General features: G+C 42.5%; 3 protein-coding genes across 7 annotated transcripts; all 3 read left to right on the top strand.

The window, feature by feature from the left end:
• The first annotated feature begins 193 nt into the window (after window positions 1-193).
• On the top strand, window positions 194-5,547 carry cant1a (calcium activated nucleotidase 1a). 4 transcript variants are annotated; one of them, XM_026360847.2, is made up of 4 exons: window positions 194-329; window positions 3,458-4,126; window positions 4,300-4,503; window positions 4,591-5,547. In XM_026360847.2, the coding sequence occupies exons 2-4, from the start codon at window positions 3,481-3,483 to the stop codon at window positions 4,959-4,961; spliced, it is 1,221 nt and encodes a 406-aa protein (XP_026216632.1). In that variant the 5' UTR covers window positions 194-329; window positions 3,458-3,480; the 3' UTR covers window positions 4,962-5,547. The 4 variants fall into 4 exon arrangements, with proteins under 4 accessions (XP_026216632.1, XP_026216608.1, XP_026216615.1 ...); XM_026360823.2 differs by lacking the exon at window positions 194-329 and adding an exon at window positions 1,430-1,572; XM_026360830.2 differs by lacking the exon at window positions 194-329 and adding an exon at window positions 2,550-2,716.
• A 119-nt stretch (window positions 5,548-5,666) lies between these two features.
• LOC113163760 (galectin-3-binding protein A) lies at window positions 5,667-8,511 on the top strand. 2 transcript variants are annotated; one of them, XM_026362700.1, is made up of 6 exons: window positions 5,667-5,770; window positions 6,023-6,130; window positions 6,347-6,547; window positions 6,732-6,866; window positions 6,987-7,278; window positions 7,381-8,511. In XM_026362700.1, the coding sequence occupies exons 2-6, from the start codon at window positions 6,046-6,048 to the stop codon at window positions 8,390-8,392; spliced, it is 1,725 nt and encodes a 574-aa protein (XP_026218485.1). In that variant the 5' UTR covers window positions 5,667-5,770; window positions 6,023-6,045; the 3' UTR covers window positions 8,393-8,511. The 2 variants fall into 2 exon arrangements, with proteins under 2 accessions (XP_026218485.1, XP_026218474.1); XM_026362689.1 differs by having other exon boundaries at window positions 5,669-5,778.
• Window positions 8,512-13,838: 5,327 nt separating this feature from the next.
• timp2b (TIMP metallopeptidase inhibitor 2b) lies at window positions 13,839-20,167 on the top strand. Its single transcript, XM_026361178.1, has 5 exons — window positions 13,839-14,184; window positions 18,399-18,499; window positions 18,607-18,712; window positions 18,828-18,952; window positions 19,083-20,167. The coding sequence occupies exons 1-5, from the start codon at window positions 14,055-14,057 to the stop codon at window positions 19,278-19,280; spliced, it is 660 nt and encodes a 219-aa protein (XP_026216963.1). The 5' UTR covers window positions 13,839-14,054; the 3' UTR covers window positions 19,281-20,167.
• Window positions 20,168-21,263: the final 1,096 nt, after the last annotated feature.

The raw sequence follows: 21,263 nt of genomic DNA, 5'->3' as shown, positions 1-21,263 counted from the left end.
CACATTGTTAGAAAACAGACTCTATTGACCTATCCAAGACCTTATGTTTGTGTAAAGGTTGTTATTTTGATGGAGCGTATTTTTGTTTATGGTTCTGATATTTCCGACAGCACTTGAATCCAGCGTTTGACAGACTCTACTTATGTCCTCGGCGCAGCCAGTGTGCGCATAGATGCTTTCGTCACCAGCACAATCCCGGAAGTAATGATCGCCTGTCTGCGAAACGCAAATGGAGGAAAAACGAGTCGAAGAAGGAAGCAGCACAAGAGAAGAATGACATCTGAGCTCCAGCCGCCCGCGGACTGTGAGCTGAAGGTCTAACACCTGCGGTGAGTGTGAAGGCTGCAGGACGAGAAGCGTTTCAGGTCTCTACTCGGACTATTTGTGATGGCATGTGGGGGTTTAACCTGTGTGCTGCTGGCAGGACGGGGGACGTGAGCATAACACACACACACACACACACAAGTGTGGTGTTAATGTGTGTGCATGTAGAGAGGGGTTCTTAAAAACCACCTTTTATTCAAACTAAACCTTTATCTGCAAACAGTTGCACTATTCATTAGTATGAATTTAATTCATCTTCCTGTCACTGGACAGAATCACTTAGATTTGCATTAGATTTGCACAGACAACGTAGAAACTCCACAGAGTGATGCACATCTGTTCAGTGGTTGTTGACAGACATGCAGATGTTTGGCAATTTGCCTTAAAGCACTCACTGAAATATTTATGGGTCACTCCCTGATGTATTTCCTTTGAAGGCCTTTTATCCAGAGGTCATCTTTTATTGTGGCACACCTTAACTCAGCAAAACCAAAGTAGGGATGTTCACATTTTCACCCTGGGAGGGGAAATCACCACCTTTTAGATTTGCTGGGGGCGGCTTTTAACAAGCAGCTTTAAAATTCCCTTAATCAACAGTGCCTACAGTGCTGCAGAGGAACAAAATGACTTTGTGAACTACTTTGCAAAGCTCAGAAGTTGCTTGCTTTTTAATTTACACTTCGTCAGAGGTGAAACAGCCACTTGATTAAACAGTGAGTTGATCAGCACTAAATTCAGACAAACTATATACATATATATATATGTACATACACATATATAACTTGCTGTTTTAGCTGTTGACTGTGTCGATCTACTGCTGTTATCAGGCTGATCTCTGGCCTCAGTCCATTCGGTCAGTGATTGCATCACTGCAACACTGTTATGTAGAAATCCGGTAGTTCACCTGTAGCCGTTTGCTGTTAACGTCTACTGAATCTTTAGGATTCCCAGCTTTTCACCTTTATGCAGGGTTCTTGTTTACTCAACCTCTTGTTCGTGGCCATTCAAAGGTTGCGATGAAGAAGGATAACTCCGCAAGCTGTGTGGAGAGGTTTGCCCCTTTGGACTGGATTATAATTATCCAAGTCTAGTTAAAGTTCATTAGCGTTGTAAGAACCTCTAGTGATGGTAGTATTGCAGAAAATCAGTGGTGAGAAAGGGCAGTCGAGTGCTCGGACGTGTTGTGGTGCTGTAGCAAGTTATTTCTAATGTCACCGGTTCAGCGTTCTGCCAGGAGGAGACGAAGGGGTAAGAGCCTGCTCTGTTATGTTGGTTTCAGTGAAGGTGAACCAGGTAAAATTAGAATCTGTTCCATAAAAAACTGCCTTTTAAAGTTGGGTAACTATCAGTCGTTTGTCGATGTGTCAGAGGGGGCAGCTTTCTGGCCTCAGAGTGTGGGGCCCTGATGTCGCTGACAGAATGAGCCGCTGTTTGGCTCGGGTCCCTCTAATGAAAGAGTCTTTCAGCTGCTGCTCTCCTGTCAGAGAAATGTTCAGACCAAAGAGTGTGAAGCTCCTGCCCCCCCCCTTTTCTTGGAGTATTTAAGAACATATCAGTATTTTCATAGAGATTCCCTGTGTTTCTGAACATGAGTCTTTAGTTCTTTCTGCTCCGAACATGAAATAATTCATTGCTAGCCGGTTGTAAAATATTCCTGCCGGTCATCTCACCTGAACTTTGTCTTAATCAGTTACAGAGTTTTGCAGAACCAGAGCAGTTTAACTTTAACAGAGCTGTTATTGAGTGGAAAGAAGCAGAGGAGACAGTTGAGCCAACAAATGACAAAATTAAGGAGTGAGGTCAAAGATATGGCCGCTAGAGGAGAAGGAGCAGGAGAAAGAGAAAGAAACGGGAAACAGTTCAGAGAAATCTTTAGTTACAAGTGGTATCTCCAGCAAAGTGTATAAATGCCCCTTTTGTGAAAAAATGATGGGGTTTCTCCATTTTGAAAATTGATTTTGAGTCCCTGGATGATTTTGTTCCCTACTGACATGACTTTACTACAACTACCAATGTTGCATTTGTGTGTTGTTGCTTTTTGTGGGTCATTTTGCCTCCTGCATCCATGTTTTGTGACTTTCGTAGGACAAATGACGTGACCTGTGACAGTAGTAGGTTCTGCTCCAGCTGGCTGGGTGTGCATTTCTTGATTTACCTGTTCACCACTGCCGTACCTTTAGTTCATGAATGGGGCCCCTCCCATCCTCCCACTGATCCAGCCAAACTACTTCCTGCTTCTTTGTCGAGGAAAGTTTAAGCCGACATACACTCAGCTGCGGGAGCTCTCATCAGAATTTACCAATTGGTTTTAAATACAGACTCAAATGAATGAGCCGCCGGCCGTCAGGAGTAAAGATTTGATTTAGAGGCAAAGAGAATCTACTTATGGAGAGTATGTGAGTACAGTTTTAAATGTTTTATTATGTAGATGTGTTCGGTGCTCTCAGGCTGTTGGGAATTAATATATTAATCAGACATTTGTTGGTGAATTTTCTATTTAGGTGACTTTTCTTTATATCAGTCGAGCAGTTTTGGATCATCACTTTAGATGGCTGGTTACCGTGTCACTGCCCAGTTATGCCTAGTTATTATATTAGATGTTTTATTTAATCTGTATATATTACACATTTACAGATTATTTAGCCCTTTCGTAGTTGTGGTGTCTTCTTACGTGTAGTTGTGACAACAGTTTCATGCCAGCTGGATTGATATCTCTTTACATCTCTGCCTTTTATCTTCACAGCTCAACTTACACAAGCTTGTTCCTCATTGTAGTATAACTATAGAACCCGTAGAACCTGAATAATGGCAACACTGACAGAAGATGTCAGTGTCCTTTGACAGCAGACTTATAAAAATATAAACAATTAGACGCATTAAGCAATGAAGCATCACTACTCGGTTCTGTAATCTTTGCCTTATCATGCCGTTGAGAACAGTGGCCATTGTTATATAGCCTCATTTCAATTTATTATTCAGAGGATCTGTAACAAACCAAAGTGAGTATGTGACAGCTGTTCCTCATAAGAACAACGTTCAGACAAATGAAAATGGTGTTTGCTGGTGGAAACTCTTAGCAGCAGAACAAAATGGAAATGTTGCTCACTCGCTGTGTGTTCCTGTTTTTCTTTAGGTCACTCCAGTCCCCCGTCCTCCATGCCTGCTCCCCCAGGCTTCAACCGACTAGAGCAGAATGAGCCTATGACCCCTCTGCGTATCTCTGTAGGAAGTCTCCCTATGTTGGCTTCCATGGCCAACACCACTGACCCCCGTTTCCGCCTCAAGTGGAGGCCCATCGTGGCTGTCATCCTCTCCCTGGCCTTGCTCCTGCTGCTCTTCATGCACCTGAGCTCAGGCTTTCGCTCGCACTCCTACAGCTCGCACAGCTGGAGAGCCATCCACGGCGACACCCAGCAGTCCGATTCCCATTACAACGACACCTACCCCCTCAGCCCGCCAGAGCGCACGCCGCAGGGGACCCGCTACCGCATCGCAGTCATTTCTGACCTGGACACAAACTCTCGTAGTGATAAGGACATGACGTGGTTCAGCTACATGCGGCGGGGGTACCTGTTGGTGTCGCAGAGTGGCGATAAGGTGGCAGTTGAATGGGATGCGGACAAGGTGGTGCTGCAAAGCCACCTGTCGGAGAAAGGACGGGGTATGGAGCTGTCCGAGCTGGTGGTGTTCAACGGGAAGCTCTACAGCGTGGATGATAGGACAGGTGTGGTCTACCACATTGACGGGGATAAAGCTGTGCCCTGGGTCATCTTACCTGACGGTGATGGTAGCGTCGCCAAAGGTCGGTGTTAACCTGGTCTCGTAAAGTATGTAGTCAAGATCATAGGACATCCTTAAAGTGCTGCATACACGCTGTTGCTTTGGTGTTAACACCTTCATCATAATCATCTCCCTTTCTAATCTTACATTGTTGCGTTGGTTCTTCTACAGCACTCATGTGTTTTCTCCTGACAGGGTTTAAAGCGGAGTGGTTGGCAGTGAAGGATGAACACCTCTACGTTGGTGGTCTAGGGAAGGAGTGGACCACCACTGAAGGCGAATTTGTCAACCACAACCCAGAGTGGGTTAAGGTTGTGGGCTTCAGAGGGGACGTACAGCATGAGAACTGGGTTCCCAAGTACAAATTTCTTAAGTCTGCTGCTGGGATCGAGCCTCCAGGTGAGGATGTAAAGCTCATATTCCTACTTGTTTCTATTTCTCTTCCTCCGCTTTCCTCTCAACTGTTGTCCTCTTGAATTTCCATAGGTTATCTCATCCACGAGTCAGCAGCGTGGAGCGACACCCTGCAGCGCTGGTTTTTCCTCCCCCGGCGCGCCAGCAAGGAGCGTTACGAGGAGACGGCAGACGAGCATCGCGGCACGAACCTCGCGCTGAGCTGCTCGCCAGATTTTAAAAATGTTGTCGTGAGTCAAGTGGGTCCACTTAAACCCACTCACGGTTTCTCCTCGTTCAAGTTCATCCCCAACACGGACGACCAGATTATTTTAGCTCTCAAGTCAGAAGAAGACGCTGGAAACATTGCTACATACATCACAGCCTTTACTCTTGACGGACGCATCCTTTTACCAGAAAGTAAGATTGGCGATGTGAAATATGAAGGACTAGAGTTCATATAGGAGGCTCTGAGGGACCGAGGGACTCAACCTTGAGGCCTCCGCACTGTGGTCTATGTATGTTTACAATCCAGTCACTGTTGAAGTTATACTCGCTACTTCCTCATCGAGTTTGTGAAAGATGCTCTCTAACTCTAACCCTTAAGGGATCATGATCATAGCAAAAAGCTGAATTAAAGGCTCAGACTGTAAGGGGTGGTCCTGTTTTGGGGTTTTGAGAAAGTGCCATTCAAGACCACGCAGTGCCAGCATGTGTTGTGGTGAATCATGTTGCTCCCTGGCCAAATGTGGCCCTCTTCAATACTGTAGCCTTTCTTATAATGAATGTACAAATGATTGATTTATCAGACTGTGATTTCTTTTCTCTGGTGCATACCTTTAATGCACATATTGTTTCCTCTCAAGAAGTTTTTTTTTTTTCTTGTTCTCTTTGCTCCATTCTGTGCACACCAGATGTTTTCCATTGACTAAAAGTTGTTTTTATTCTTCATGTAAGTCTCGTTTTTGGTGAGAAATGAATCAGTGAATCATTAAGTATGTAATGTTTTTCGGGTGGACTGACTGAGTAAAATCTTGATTCCAGTTTTGAGTCTTGTCTCTTTTATTTATTTGGGAATTAGGGAGGAGTGGCTCTGCGAAACAAATTAAACAAAACATTGTCCTATACTGAATTTTGGAACAGCCCCAAAACAGTTACACAACACCCCGGTTTCCTACAGCCATGTGAAACGAAACTTAGGGAAAGAAGCAGGAGGTTGAGTCTCACAGGCTTCAGAGAGAGCACATTCAAGACAGGAGCACTGGAACTTGAGGTAAGAAGGTAATGTGGCCCATCTTGTCTTACAGTTTGAGCTGTCAGTTATTATGAATAGTTGGATTTAGCTACAAACAAAGACTGCAATGCAAACTATTCAAACAATTCAACCTTTGAGGCGGCGTAAAACAGTTCAAGGCGAACACTAAAAAATGCAAAGGAAAGTGAAGCGAGCCAATTTGTCACATTGCTCATTTTATAATCGTTTTTGTTTATGTATTTATTTATTTTTTTTCATTGTCTTTGTCAGAGTCACTTCACTGGTGGTTGGAAATGCTAACACGGCGAAATGTGTGCACCCTGTGGCTTCTGCTACTTCTCCATGTCTCTGGAAGAGCATTCAAATTTAGCCTGTACAGTAAGTGATCTGGAGTCGACACTGTTTGATTTAAGATTTAAGTAGTAAGTCATTCTGGACAATGCACTAATGCTAATAATATTTTTTAAAAAACAAACGACTGTGAGTGCACGGTGCAGTGCCTGTATTCTGCCCTGGACTGTGGATTGTGTGAATGATTACATCACTGGTCTGCTGGCTTGTACTCAGTTACTGTCTCCTTTTTGCATACAAAAGGAAACCCTGAGCCCCATGAAGGGGATGTGAGGCTGGTCGGCTCTAAGAGCGTTTCAGAGGGCCGCGTGGAGGTCTACCACGATGGGAAATGGGGTACGGTGTGTGACGATGGCTGGGACATTCTGGAGGCCCAGGTGGTGTGTCGTCAGCTTCATTTCCCTGGAGCAAAAGACGTTGTCATTGGGAACGACTACGGACCAGGTGCCTGTTACTTTTGCATATTCCCCAGCAGAGGGCAGTGAAAGGATTGCAATGAGTATGGAGTTGAGATTTGACATGTGATACCCTAAACAGGAAAGTCCAGCTCTCTAAATGGCTTCTGTTTAAAAGTGTTGTTACCAACATTTAACACATGTATTCCTTTTTTTTATTTTACGCCTCACAGCCACTGGACCTATTTGGCTAGATGATCTCAAATGTAAAGGCACAGAGACCCATCTGTTTACTTGCGAATTCAAAGGCTGGGGATTAACTGACTGCAGCCACAAAGAGGATGTTGGAGTTGTTTGTGAAACAGCAAGTAAGCATTAAAACTCTTACGAGGCAAAAGGCCCTTTGACGGCGACAGCAGATTATGTTTAATCTCAGTTTTTCATGCTCATTTTCTATCAAATGTTCATTCCAAAAAATTTGTTTCCAGGCACTAATTTGACCATAAGTGATTCTACATACTCGCTGGACCACAGCTTCAGTCTGTCTGACGACCTCAGCCAAATCTTTGACAGTGGAAATAGCTGCGACTTTGTGATCTTAGCGAACAGTCCCACTGGAAACAAACAGGAGGACGGGACCCTGGAGATGGTTGACACAAGGATCTGTGCACACAAAATAATTCTCTCGCAATTCCCGCTCTTCAATGCCTCTGAGGGGATTTCTAACATCACATTCAACATCAGTCAGTCCTGCCAACCATACGTCACCTCTTTCATCAGGTAAACTTAAATTAGTAGGGCTTGTCTGGCTTCATAACATGTCCAGGTGACTTATAAATAAATAAAAACCAAATTCAAATTCTAATATTTTGTTCTCAATAGGTACATTTACACCCGCAAGATAGATGTGACCTTCTCCTCAGCAGAGTGCCTCCACTGGATGGCTTCTAAGTTTGGGGTGAAGCAGCTGATGGAGGACGTAGGTCGGGTTTTCACTAAAGTCCTTCCAGAGGACGCTTTGTTTCACACTCCGGTGTCTCTTTACAAATATGCAGGTGAGAGTGGGGATTTAGTTCTCCAGGAGAATTGCGTTCAGTACCTGGCCTGGAACTTCCAAAACCTGACGGGGTCTCCGGCTTGGAGCCAACTGCCCGTGGAGCTTCTTTCAGCTCTTTTAGCCCGCTCAGACCTGGTGGTGCCAGATGAGTACTCTCTGCTGCAGCTTGTGGAGAGCTGGATCACAGGGAAGGGTGACTCCATCAGTTCAGAAACCCAGGCTGACCTGTTGAGCCTCATTCGTTTCCCAATGATCTCTGCAGAGAAACTGTATGAGCTCGAGTCCAACTCTCCCTTCAGCGCTCACAGGAATATGTATCTTGAGAACATGTTGAAAGCGTTTGAGTTTAATGTTCTGCTCTTCAGTGATCTTTTGTCCAACCCGAAGTTCAAAAAAGAAGATGCTGACTACCAGCCAAGGATCTACACCACTGATCCATGGAGCACTTCTATTGATTCAACAACCACGTCACCATACTACGGTTACAATAATCAGATTGTCAAATCGTTGACGACCCCCGTCCACAACAGCCTGATCTTCAAGAGCAACAAGATAGGGTGGGAGGCAATCGTCTTCAAGGATCAATATCAATGTTCAAACCGAGGGATGCGCTGCGAGTCTCTCCCTATGGCAAGGTTAATTACCTACAGTGGCACACAGAACAACGTCATCTTTCGTAACCGGCTCGTGGTTATGTGCCAGGGCAAGTACATCTGTCAGGTTCAGGACTTCAAGGACAACGTAGCTTATATCACTATGAATAGTACCAGTCAGTCCTATCCATGTCCCGATGGTAACTACATCTATACCTTTGTGGTGAGACCAGAGTACGTTTGATGGGTTTGTCAGGAGACTGAATAGGTTAAAATCAGATTGTTTTTCTCAATTATCTGTGTGTGTGAAGGCATCAACTGTCTTTTCCAGCTTTTTAAAAACAATGACAAATAAAAAGATTTTCCTGCATCATTTTCTGTGTCTGTCAGCACTTTACTTATAAGAGACCACATTTGTCCCCCAACAAGAGCAACTTTAAAATTTAAAACAGCGAGTTAAATTAATCGTCAGACTGATTCATGGCTTCACTCCTCTGGACATTATGTTTAAGTTTCCATATTAGGGAGGGCCAAATAAATGTTGTAATAAATAGTGGATACGTTTGCCAGAGGTTTTTGCCCAGTTCTGTCCAAAATATTAACTGTACTGACTCTTACATGAACCTTGCTGCTTAAAATAAGCTGCAGCTATGACCTCAGCCATTTTACAGCTGTCCAACTGAATGAAGGGAAGGGGTTCATCGACATTTATCATTGTTGAGTAGTAGTAAAATGAACGTCTGTTGGAGAGACGTTATATATGTACATTTCCAAAAAAGATAAAATACATTGAAACTTAAAGTAATTAGATCAAGTTTATTATAGTAATTATAGGAGACATCAGTGTTAACATCAGTACTACTGATAGAAAGCAATGCCACACCACCCTGACGTTTTTTGTTATGATGTAAAAACCAATTTATTAATTGGCTGTGATCAATAACTGTGTGTTATCTCCACCGGACACCAGAGGTAGAAATGAAAATGTGCATTTATTCAAGGATGGTGAAAACCTTCAGTACTTTTTTTAGCTTGTGTCTTTCTACCTTATTCGAAATGTGCAAGGTATTAGGTGGAAACAAAATATGATGAAGTAATAAATGATGAAGTACTGTATGATCATGGATTAATCACCTAGCTTCACTAGATGAAGTGTTTAAAATTAGCTCAACAAAGCCTGTACGTTTTAGATTACTGCAGGCTATGATGGATCAGTTCGTATTTATTTTTAGTAGCAGTAATATATTAGTATTTTTATTAGTATTAGTATTTCTGTTCAGCACCAGGTGTTTCTCTGCTTCCAGTCTTTTTACTGGATATTTCCTAACATTTCCTCCATGATACAGTCTAAACATCCTATTTCTCATGGCACCTCTTTATGACTCATGAAATCTTCCCAAACATTTGTGTCACACGCCATCCTGCATTTCCGCTTCACACATCTGTTGGCGACACTTTAAGAAGCTACAGATGTACATGCCTGCACAGGTGAGCTACACATAGTATAACACATAGTGACTCATGGGTTTCTGAGAAGTGTGTCTGTCCGTGACTGCACCAAACCATGACATGGCGATAGATGATTGATAGCTCCTAAAAATTACGTGACAAGTGTATATATTTAAAGATGACTCATCCACATGGACTCTGGGCTCATGTTTGAACAAACTCACAGCACCTGAGGGAGACACTGTTGTACATTACTGTAATTCAACAGGTACCATGCGTCAGGCTCAATGTAAAGTAATGTATTCACCAGGAGGGAAAGTTCAGGTATTTCATCAGAGGTCAGACTTGTTTTTCTATGAGTAATGTGTGGCTGCATTTTCATTGTTGTGTCATTGCACCCACGAAATAATCGACCCCACAGGTCATGACATGTTTTTTTAGTTTGGATTGCCCCAGCATTTTGAAATTCTACTTAGTGGGTTTATGAACAATGACTTACGTGATTTCATTTAACTGCTTAAACTCCAAATTTCCCAGTTTCCCCTTATGTTATAAAAACAAATTGCGTTGCGATAACAAAGGACACACGACACGAAATAGCACATCATGATCAACATGACCTGTGGGACATGAAGACTGAATATGTGTATGGGAAAAGCTGGTGGACATTGTATATTAATATTGGTGTAACATGACTTATATGAAATGTGAAATAAGCAATCCAGAGCGATGAATTCACAAACCCTGTACTTCTAATCCAATTTATAGCATCTTTCAATATTTTGTTTTGATTTTAAGACTTGCAACTTTACCCTCTTTATGTCATATCTTTCCTTAGAAACAAATTGTTTTGAAAAAAAAAAATTGACACCGATTTCCAAGACTATATGAGAGAAAACGTTTGTCTCAGCTTATAGTAGAACACATGTTTCATATGAGCTTGTGGACCTTGAAAAAATTTAAAATATTGGATTCAGATTTGTCTGATGACATAAATTATCTTAAGAATCCATGGGGATTAAACAGTTAAACATTTGCACAACACTGTTTGTTCATGCTTTCAGGTTTTGTCCCAGACAGACTAGTCATGAACCAGTGGCATTGTAATATAGCAAGAGGAAATGACTGTCCAGCAATTAACAAGCTATTATGGTGGTTATGTAAAAGTGAGAGTTCCTGTGAATTCATGCTGTTTGTCGAGACAATTAGGCGCTATGTAGAGCGAACCCACAGACATATGGTGACTAATTGTTACGTTGTCAGTAAAGTACACCTACTTGCTGTGGTGTCCTTGGACAAGACACCAAAACCCTGTAGTAGCACCGACATGCAGGTGTCCAACCGCAATTTCCCCGAGGGGGTCAATAAAGTGTTCATTATTATTAAGATTCTCAATCGTCCAGGTGAAGATATCTGGACAACTGGGCTTCCTTCTTGTTAGGTTTCAATCCACCAAGAAGGAAGTCTAGTTGCCATTACTCAACTTCCAGATACTTTTAAGGTTGTTACGCCACAGTGAAGACAGTTCACACTATTTCACTCCAGAGTGAATGCGGTATAGCTTCTATTCCAGCTGCTTTTGCCACTGTTCCCTGTTTTCTATAAGACAAACTGAACTCATCTACAGTAAATACACTCCCCTCTGACAGTATTAGAACAGTTCCTTGACTTACACTGTAGATTGAAAGCTTCTGATTTTGACATCAAAAGATGAATGTGAGACATTTCAGCTTTCATTTCCAGGTGTTTACATCTGAATCCTTTTATCCGTTTAGAAAATAGCACCTTTTAGTTTAACCCACACATTTTTAATGTGAGCTTAAGTACTATAACAGAAAGACTTGAAGTGAATAACTGCATCAAGCCTGTGGCCCGAGATTTTAACCTAATGTGAATGTTAATTGTTTTTAATCTAATGTGAATAACTGCACTGGTGAATGGAAAAGACGACGGGAATTACCCTTCTGCCGGGTCACATCAAAACAAGGACGGCAAAGGAAGAGCCCGGACACGTGCAGCAGGGGGTGGGCGGTCGAGAAGGTACGTGTCGGTCAGCTCACGTGGGACGTGTGCAGGGAACTGCGCAGGGAGTGGGTGAGAGTTAGAGGATGTGGGTCACTGCCACAGCACCCACCAGTTCCCACAATGAGACCCTCTTTTTCTGTTTGACTGTGCACTGTCTTGGAGATTATTCCTGGCCTTACAAGTCTGTAATTTAAAAGATGGAGGAGGTTTAGACCATTCTTAAGCCCCCTGTGGTGTGCTGGAGTGGCTGATGTACACAGGGGGTTGCTTGCGTTGCACTTCTTTGACAATTCCGCCCTCTTTCACCAAATTAAAACCAAATGTTGATACAATAATCCAGATCTTAACAGGCAGAAACTCCATTCTAAAGGGAGAGTTCGAGAGTGGGAAATAGCAGGGAACGGTCATGCTATGAGGTCAAATGAAGTATGCATTGAAGCCAAGGACACCATGATCTGCGCAGAGCCCACCACATGAGTCAGCACCTCAGAGCAAAGGAAGTTGACTGTTTGGACAGGGGGCGGCAGACTCTGCCCAGACAACGGCGTCTGCTGTTCCCCTCATGCTTTTGGTAAACTGCCGACGGAGACAGAAGTGTATTTCTCCCGATTTCATCTTTGATGTGTCACTTCCTTTCATGCGTCTTCATTTATGTCACACACCCAACATCTGTGCAGTTGTCCACGTTACGTCTTTTGTGTCTGGCAACTTCCACTTTTCTACAAGTCGTCAGGCTTGCACAATTTATAAGCAGAAATTTTCTTTATCTGACTGTTGGCATTTTTGAACCAACGCTGGAAAAAGGTAAAGACGCATGAACGTCCAGATTTCCTCTGAATAAAAAGGCCTAAGGAGCGTTAGACATTACAGAGATCATATTAATTTGGTTGTCCCATTTTCCCCTTTTGCTCTTACTCTCTCCCTGCCTGATTTTACACAGACATCAGAGGCCTGTGGAAAAACAACCAGGCAAAATGCTCAACTATGGAAAAAAGAGTGGAAATATTTATCAGAGTGGCCAGAAGACTGACATTTCGAAGCCAAATATGATGTCAGGGAGCGAGGCAGCCGCAGCAGATAAAGCCATCTCTCACTCATCTGTCCTCATCATCAACTCTAAGCATCAAACACACCATGACCTCACTGTGATCACTCTCTCTGACAACCAACGCAGGAGGCCACAAATCCAAAACCTCCCGAAATCCTCGGCTTCCTGAGGTGGTAGTGGTCGTGCAGTGGTGAACTTTCCAGTTCCAGAGGAATTGTAGGCAGCGGGGGCTTGGGTAGCTCACACGGGCGGAAATGCTGCCAGATTGAATCTATTAAGTCTATGATGTCACTTCTCTCCACCCTGCCACTCCTCCTTCATTCTTCCTCAGTGTTTTCATCAGTTACAGCATGTTAATAGTTACTGAAAGTGACCATTTATGAATAAAAACTGAAATACGCTGGAAAATAGATCTGAGGATTGTTCTGAAAAACCTCTGTCAGTATTTTCTCTCTTTCGTGACTTGGGCAATGTGGCTGTGTGAAAATTGCTCAGCGCGTGGTGACACCGCAAGTGACATTGCACAACTAATATTGCGAGGTTACTATTACTATTACTACAGATTGTGCGAGAGACGGAGGTCAAGGGGTCAGGGAAGTTCACCTGGACAACTACACCAAGAGTAATGAGCCTCTCACCTGTTTTCCAAAATGCAGAAGTGCTTCTATAAATTTACCCCCTTTGAAATTGGGATATCCAATGTCCCTGTGACAGTGAGAAATCAATACAGGAATAAGATGGTGATTCTCTTTAATGTTTTATTAGGAGTGGAGTGCAGAATAGTTGTCTGCTGATGCTCACAAAGACAATAAGATAAGGAAAAGGCCCACCTCATAATGTCGTTATGTGCCCATTACATTTTATTACATTATTGTGAGGTTATTTCTAAACTCAGTGGCTGAGTTTGAAGTGAATTAAACGATGTGTCAGTGTGTGTGTGCAACCGAGGATGACTTACCAGATGTTGCCACCCCTCCTCTTGTTTTCGCATAAACAATCATCCACCCTTGGAGTAACAGAGTTGTGACAGAGAGGGTGACGGGGTTTCGTGAGTGGATGTGCGCAAACTTTGGGAGCCCCTGATCTGCGCTGCTGCGCTCACTGGCCGAAGCCTCAGCCGGGGAGGAGGAGTCTGCTGCCATCCTGCAGCAATAAAACGCGGCTGCTCTCGGCTGTAGTGGAAAACAGATTTAGAGGAGGTGTCTGAGTGCATATTTGAACAGGAACAGTCTTGTGCATCTCATAGTTTGATTCGTTTTTTCACCTGAAGAGAACTTTTAAATATATATATTGTAGGTTTTGCCGGACTGCCTATTTTGCTCTATACACATATACTTTTATTTTTATTATTTTTTAACTGCACAAACAGTCCCATCTTTCTACGATGACCTGGCCGGTGAACAGTTGTTTTCTCACTCTGGCCATCCTGGTTCTTTGGCGAGTGGAAGAAATCGCAGAAGCCTGCAGCTGCTCCCCAGCGCATCCTCAGCAGGCGTTTTGCAGCGCGGACATCGGTGAGTTGATCTCCGGACAGAAAATGTAGCAGCAGCGTTCATTATTTGTATAGTTAATAAAACTAAGTCATAATACTGCAGGGGAAAACTTTGGGAACTTGCCCAGGTCCCGTGTTTACTGCTAGAAGGGGAGGAGGATGGGGTTGTCTGACTCCCTCCAGCGCCCTCCTCTTTCTCTCTAGAATTATCTATGGGTATTATTAATAAGGCTGTTATGATGGAGGAGTTTGTTTTCTATTCACAAACGTCCCAAATACACCAACAGCACGACTAGGCTGTTATGTAAGTAATGCAAAGCCTGTTACTTCTCTAAAGCTGACTAAACTAAATTTCATTCACTCCCACCCAAAGGTCAGGAGGATAGTTTCCCTCTTGTTTTGCACATTACAAAACGCTGCTTGTTGCTGCCTCCAACACAGGCCTTAAGCCAACAAGAAACTGGACAGTGACCAGCTTGTGTCGCTATTTAAATTGAGGTTTGGCTGCATGTGTGGTAGGTCTACAGAAGCTGACTTATTCAAAGGTTTCTCTTCACCATTGGGTTTCATGGCACAGGAAGGTGAAGAAACCACATTATTCTGCAGGAATGTCAACTGCAAAGGGAAAAAAAAAATTTAACAAATAACATTTGTGAGTATATTCATAAGTATTTCAACACACTGGATAAACTTTTAGTGACATGGTCACACAGCAGGTGACGGGCACGTGTGGTTTTTTAAAGGTCATGTTAGTCTAAAGTCTGCTGAAACATTTCGTCACTGTCTCTGAGGTCAGATCCTAACGTGACCCTGACACCTCTGTTTCCGGTTCAGCACCATGGATAGACCCTCCTACCAGCAACATAACAGCCTTTTCATGGCTGTGAGAGATCGCAACACGAGTGTATCACACATTGAAGGAGTTCACGTAGCTTCTGTTGCACAGGAAAGCTCATTCAATCAAAAGGGCAAGTGATAAAATGAGCCTACAATGAAGGTCAGGATCTACCACCGGCAGCGCCACATCAACTACGTTTGCTTTTTCATTTTAGCTGAAATGTATTAAAAAAAAAAGTGACGAGATTGGAAGTGAAACTGTTTCCTTAAGTGAAAGTACTACTTAAGTAGCACAGGCACAGAGTCAGAATGTCTGGAGTCGATGGAAAATTACTCAAGCATAGGGGTATTTCAACCTTAGTGTCTCATCTAAAATTCAGTCATGGTTTGCATAAAAAAAACTACACATTGTGGTGAGATCATTGCATCAATGGCTCACGTGTAATGTCACTTTAGGTGGTGATATATATTTACTTAATTTAGCTTCTATTTGTGGATGCAAAGGTATGATACAGTACAGAGGTCACAGCAGAGACTTTATTTCCAATTAGTAATGGGAAGTTTAAGTAGGTAGCAGCGTAGAAGCATTAATAGAAAACCCAGATAAAAGCAGAGTGGAGTTCTTACTAGTTACTGCTTCTACTTTTCAACCTCTTTTTTACTTGAGAGTGGCGTAATTCTTGAAACAATCCCGCTCCGACTTTAGTTAAAAACACGTAGTTCCATTTATCTTGTCAAAGGATGAACCAGAAGAAAAATATTCCTTCCTCATAAATTGTAATGCATCCCTCGGGTCTTTGGCTCAAGCAGAGGAATGCTGGACCGTCATATGCTCTGCTCATTTAGTATTATTTCACAATCCTTAGTGATGATATTTTGTACCTGTGTTGCTTTTGTACTGGGGGAGAGTGACATTTGGGACCTCGAAAGGAAAGTTGGCTTTAGTGTGACCTCCGGTTTAAACACACTGCTGCAAGCTGTGTAAACAGAGTTGACAATAAAAATCCGATTTCTCTCCCATAGGCAGCATGCGTGGTCCATTCAGGGGGCTCGTTTAATGCAGAATAACGCAGAGTTACTCCCTCTTCAGAATACTGCATTTGTGCCCAGTCACGTGCCCAAAAGGGAAGTACAATACAAAAACATTTAGCTGACGCTCTTATTCTTAGAGTTAAGAATAAGAGCGCTACTGCTATTAAAAAAAAGTATTGACATGTTTAGATACTGACGGGAAAATGACAAAAGTTTTAAGAACCATAAAACTTAAATCTACGTTGGACTAATCCAACATGGTGCTCTTACAGAGGAGTCACTTTGAATTTGTAGTTTAGTTTTTCTTAGTCAAGCTCTGGCCACTTTGTGGCTTCTCAGAGAGGAAAATGGATGTCCAGGCCCTGCAATTACATGACATGCTCGTGCTTTCTTCTCTTTTGTCTTTGTTTGTTTAAAACACTCCCAAGACCACAACACTGGACGTGTTTATTGTTCGAGCAACTAGAAAATTAGAGGGTTCCCTCGGTTCCCCACTTTTGTGAAACTTCAGATTTTTTTATAGGGCTTGGTCAGCTGGTTCCAGTAAAACACCATCATGTCCTGTGATAATTATATCAAGACAGAAAATTAAGTCATTTTTCTGAATGACTCCATTTAGATGAGTAAAGCCCACTCTGCCACCTCAAGCAGTAACCGCTAGTGGGCACTTGTTTTGATTTCACTGTTGTTCGTGCATGTTGGATGCAATTCAGAGAGAGAACTCAGTATCTGCAGCCTTACCATTCACACAAGCACCATATTACAGTGTTGTTTTTTTTCAACGCGCTGCATATTTTTATCTGCCCCACTTTACGCGAGTAGACGAAGAAGTGAGCTCTGTGAGATTCTGCACACTCATGCAAAGGAGATTACCACTAATCCACTTTGTAGCCTGAGACGTTGGAGACTTTTTCAGCACCACTAACTCTATAACTCGATATGAGTGTATATCAGAGTGTGTGGAGGAGTCTGCGCTTTATAAACCCAAAAAAAACATCTTCACTGGTATCGCCGGGTGCAGTTTGTCACCCTGAATTGCGCATTTGTTTGTCAGTGTATCTGCTCCTACAACAGCAGTTCAGTTCTGCAGCACACAGACCTGCTTGCAGCCTGCACAGCTCAGTGTTTTGCACATTTTCCTGGATATGAGCTAACCACCAACCCCCCACCTCCCACCCCACAAACTCCCCTTCTCCCTGTTAACTTTGTGACAGCGTTGCACTCTTGCTTTGAAGGCTCATCTACTCCTTATATACACAGGACACTGTCAGGCAGACACAACCTCTGCAGTGGGACTTCTATTCCTGCGTGTTCACTCTTCTGCTCCCCTGCTCGCAGAAAGCAACCGTCCTCATCACTTCATCACTCCGTCCATCTGTGCACACACTCTCCGTTTTTTCCCTGTTTTCCTTTGGTTAAGGGTTGACTCTTTAGACCCTTAAAAGGACATGTTCTCTAAGCCTCTGTTGTCATTTAATTAGGGCACATATGGCTTGCAGCTTCATACCTTTGTCATATAAAAAGCAGACAAAAAAAGTTTGTTCTTATTTGGTAGGGAGGCTCACTAGTGTTCTGCGTCTGAGGCAGTCAGTAGCTGCCACCTTGGGAAAGAGTACTGAACTGAGAATACTGAGAGAACATCTGGTTTACATTAGCTGTATTACCATAGTTTGATTTTTAATCTGATTTTGTTGCTTCTTTTTCACCAGATAATAACGTGGACTCACATTTGCATGATGCAAGTAATCCATAAGTATTTAGCAGACTGGCACGTGGCCTGTGCTACGTGATGATCCTCATAAAAGGAGCAGTGTTTGCAAAACACATGAGTCATATTTTTGTTGAACACTCAATATTTGAGCTTAGCGTTCATCCGTATGGCTCTGATAATATTTTTCCACTTACACTGTTATATTTTCCCCCATGTGAGAGAGGAAAAGAGGAAAAGCTGCACACGAGAGAAAGGTTGATTTGCATGTCAGCACCTCTATCCAGACAGAGAGACAGGCCCGGCAGAGAGGCCTGGGTACGAGGGAAGCGTTCTAATTCAGCTTTTCAAAGATTGCTGACTGGCTTCCTCCTGTGTCGGCCCAGGAGCCTGAGAGCAGGCAGCACACATTCCTCCCTCTGATTGCAGCTGATGAAACACTCATGTGCCTCTGTCTTCCCAGCACCTGGCACATGCAGTTCCCACAGATCCAAGCCACAGCAATGTGTTGTGGCCAACTCGTGCATGCCAAGCCTGGGCAGGGCTTAGATGAGATACAGACAAACCCAGACCCAGTATACTTTCAACATGACATTAGTGTTCTACTTTGCCTTCTACTGCGGCGTGAGTAAATGTGGGTTGTTTTTGTCTCTTTCCAGTCATCAGGGCAAAAGTAGTAGGACGACAGGAGATTGAAGTTGGCAACAACATCTATGGATACCCAGTCACACAGATCAAGTATGACATTAAACAGCTCAAGGTACAGTGTCTACGGTTGTCTTAAGTATCATTTAATCATCATTTAATGCCTGCTTGTAAACCTAATTCTGAAATAAATTTTAATTATTTTTGTGTTTGAAATGTTAGATGTTCAAAGGACCTAACCAGGATATTGATGCCATCTACACTGCTTCATCCTCTGCTGTGTGTGGAGTGACTCTGGATGCTAGTGGCAAGGAGTACCTTATCACAGGTACAACCACACTACACATTATAAAATATATTGAACTTTTCTTTTCTTTATGCCTCTTCATATCAGTTTCCACATCACCTAATTGTCACTCCACTCCACTCTTCCTCCATTTTAGGCAGACTGAATAGTGATGGGAAGATGCATGTCACACTGTGTCACTTCATTGAGCCCTGGACGGACCTGACGGAGACCCAGGAGAAGAGTCTGACTCAGCGCTATGAAATGGGCTGTGAATGCAAGGTAGAAACGCTGACTGATATTCAATAGTTTGAGCAGAATTAGCTCCAAACTAGAGGAGGTTAAATAATCTGTCAAAGAGGCATCGGTTGCTGTAAGTTCTGCTCCCTGATTTTGGTCTTTTTTTTCTCAGATCACTCGCTGCACCTCCATCCCCTGCACAATCAGCAGCCCAGTGGAGTGCCTGTGGACAGACTGGGTAATTGAGAAGACAGTGAACGGAGAGCAGGCCAAACACTTTGCTTGCATTAAGAGAAGTGATGATTCTTGTGCCTGGTACAGAGGGGCTGCACCACCTAAAAAGGATTTCCTGGACATCGAAGACCCTTAACTCCACCACTGTCCAGCACTTGGAAGATGTTTGCAGAGGAGCTGTACTAAGATATAAATACCAAAAAAAAAAAAAAAACACACCAGCCAACCTGTTTTTTTGTTTTGTTTTTTTTAAAATAAAGCCTTAGTGTGTGTGCTCCATAGGGAGGTTGAACAAAAATGGAATTGTTATGTTTTTTCTGCTGGACTCATTATGTTTTTCTTATCCAGTCTTATGAATTCACCACTTTTCGGCCCTCGTACCCCCAAAACCCAAAGCACTTCTTCATAAACCACTTATCCTACAGCTCAAATAAAAGGACAGTCATCAGTAGTATTCTTTTGTGTGTGTCTGCACAAACCAAAGATATTGGTTAAACCCACATACCCACAACTCACCGTGTAACTATTTTGTTAACCTGTGTTGGCATCCTGATCTGTGACAGCAGAGCTTTCGCAACGAATGAGTGCCACCTCTTGCATGTCCTCCTTATATTGTTTTCAGAGTAAAGGTGTGTCAAATCAGTTTCTCGCCAGAGAGTGACATGTTGAATGGTCACATATCAGCCTGTGCACACAATAAGTGCTTTGGTAATTGTTTTCTTTAAGTGGTCCTGAACAGAATGCACTTTGAACTCAACTGTCGCATCAGCTATATTGTCTCTAATGAAAGGATTGAATCCTCCATTTTGTATTTTATTATTTTTTTTATAATTACAATTCTTCTCTTTGCTTTAGTAAATGTAAGAACATGTTTTATTTAAGGAAGTTACATGATTTATTGTAATCTACGGGGAAAAAGAATGCCATCATTTTGATATGTTTACACACTCTATTGATATTGTGTAAAGAGCAAAGTACACATTTTACATGAATTAAAGGTCAAATTATAGGCCTGACTGTTAATTGTCTGACTGGCTCATTCTTTGTTGTGTTAGCAGTTAATTAAAGAACATATTTTAACCAATTATCCATTTACTACAAAGCCACCGATACTACCAGAATAGTGTTGAGAAAATGTGGTGTGATTTTAATAATGAATACACGAGCATAAAGAGTTTCAAACTGTAGTCAATATGTCTTGTGCTGGTTTCACATGTCACTATTGAGATAGGAAGATTTTTGCATGCATGTCCGACTGAAACAATACTGTACATTTGATTATTATATTAAATGCCAAATCTGTTTTGATGCACTTTGCACTGGTTATTTTCACTAACTAATGCTTTGAGTGTGCAAGTTGACAAGACTCCTGCACACATGAACGTGGTCATCATTCGCTCGACATGAAATTCAGCAGCACTGCGGACCTAAGGCATGAATATTTTATTTTTCAGACAGAAGATAATTTTCTACATTGTAGATTATCATTAAAAACATTGAAATTATGAAATCACTTATTTGGGGATATGTAGAAGTTAAAGCACTCTGTCACTCTATCAAATGGTCCTAATAGTGCTTAATCATACTGTGCTAGAATATATCACAGAATAGATTGCTATAGACCAGAAGTAACTCAAGATTATTGTGAGGGAACCCAAAAGTGTCTCCTAAAAATATTCACCGCTGTGATGATGTAGGCAGAACAAGATCTAATTTTGTTCAACCATGGCAGAAATCATGCAACAGTCCGCAGGAAAAAAAACAAACCAGAATAATAACTCTAAATGTGGCATTTCATTTTGTGTTTCTTGAGGTGGTATTTAAGGCAGCAACATATAAGAGTGCGTTGCTGCTTGCCACCAATGACAGCAATCTGTTGCCATCTAGTGGAAACAACATGTGACAGACATTCATTCAGGCGCCTATCCACGTGCATAGATGTGCAGTTATCAAACACGAAACGTCAGAGAGCTCACAGTATGAAATAACAGACAGATCATTACAATATAACACATATTGCATTTGCTTAAATCACCTTAAGGATGAACTGTAATCAATCTACGTCATTTGTAATTGGTCCTGATGGTGCTCCTCCACATCAACCGTGTTCGTTGGGGTT

Source organism: Anabas testudineus, chromosome 8, assembly GCF_900324465.2.
Source record: "Anabas testudineus chromosome 8, fAnaTes1.2, whole genome shotgun sequence".
Classification (NCBI taxonomy): Eukaryota; Metazoa; Chordata; class Actinopteri; order Anabantiformes; family Anabantidae; genus Anabas; species Anabas testudineus.
The sequence above is the reverse complement of the archived record's forward strand: the minus strand, read 5'-3'. Positions and strand labels throughout refer to the sequence as shown.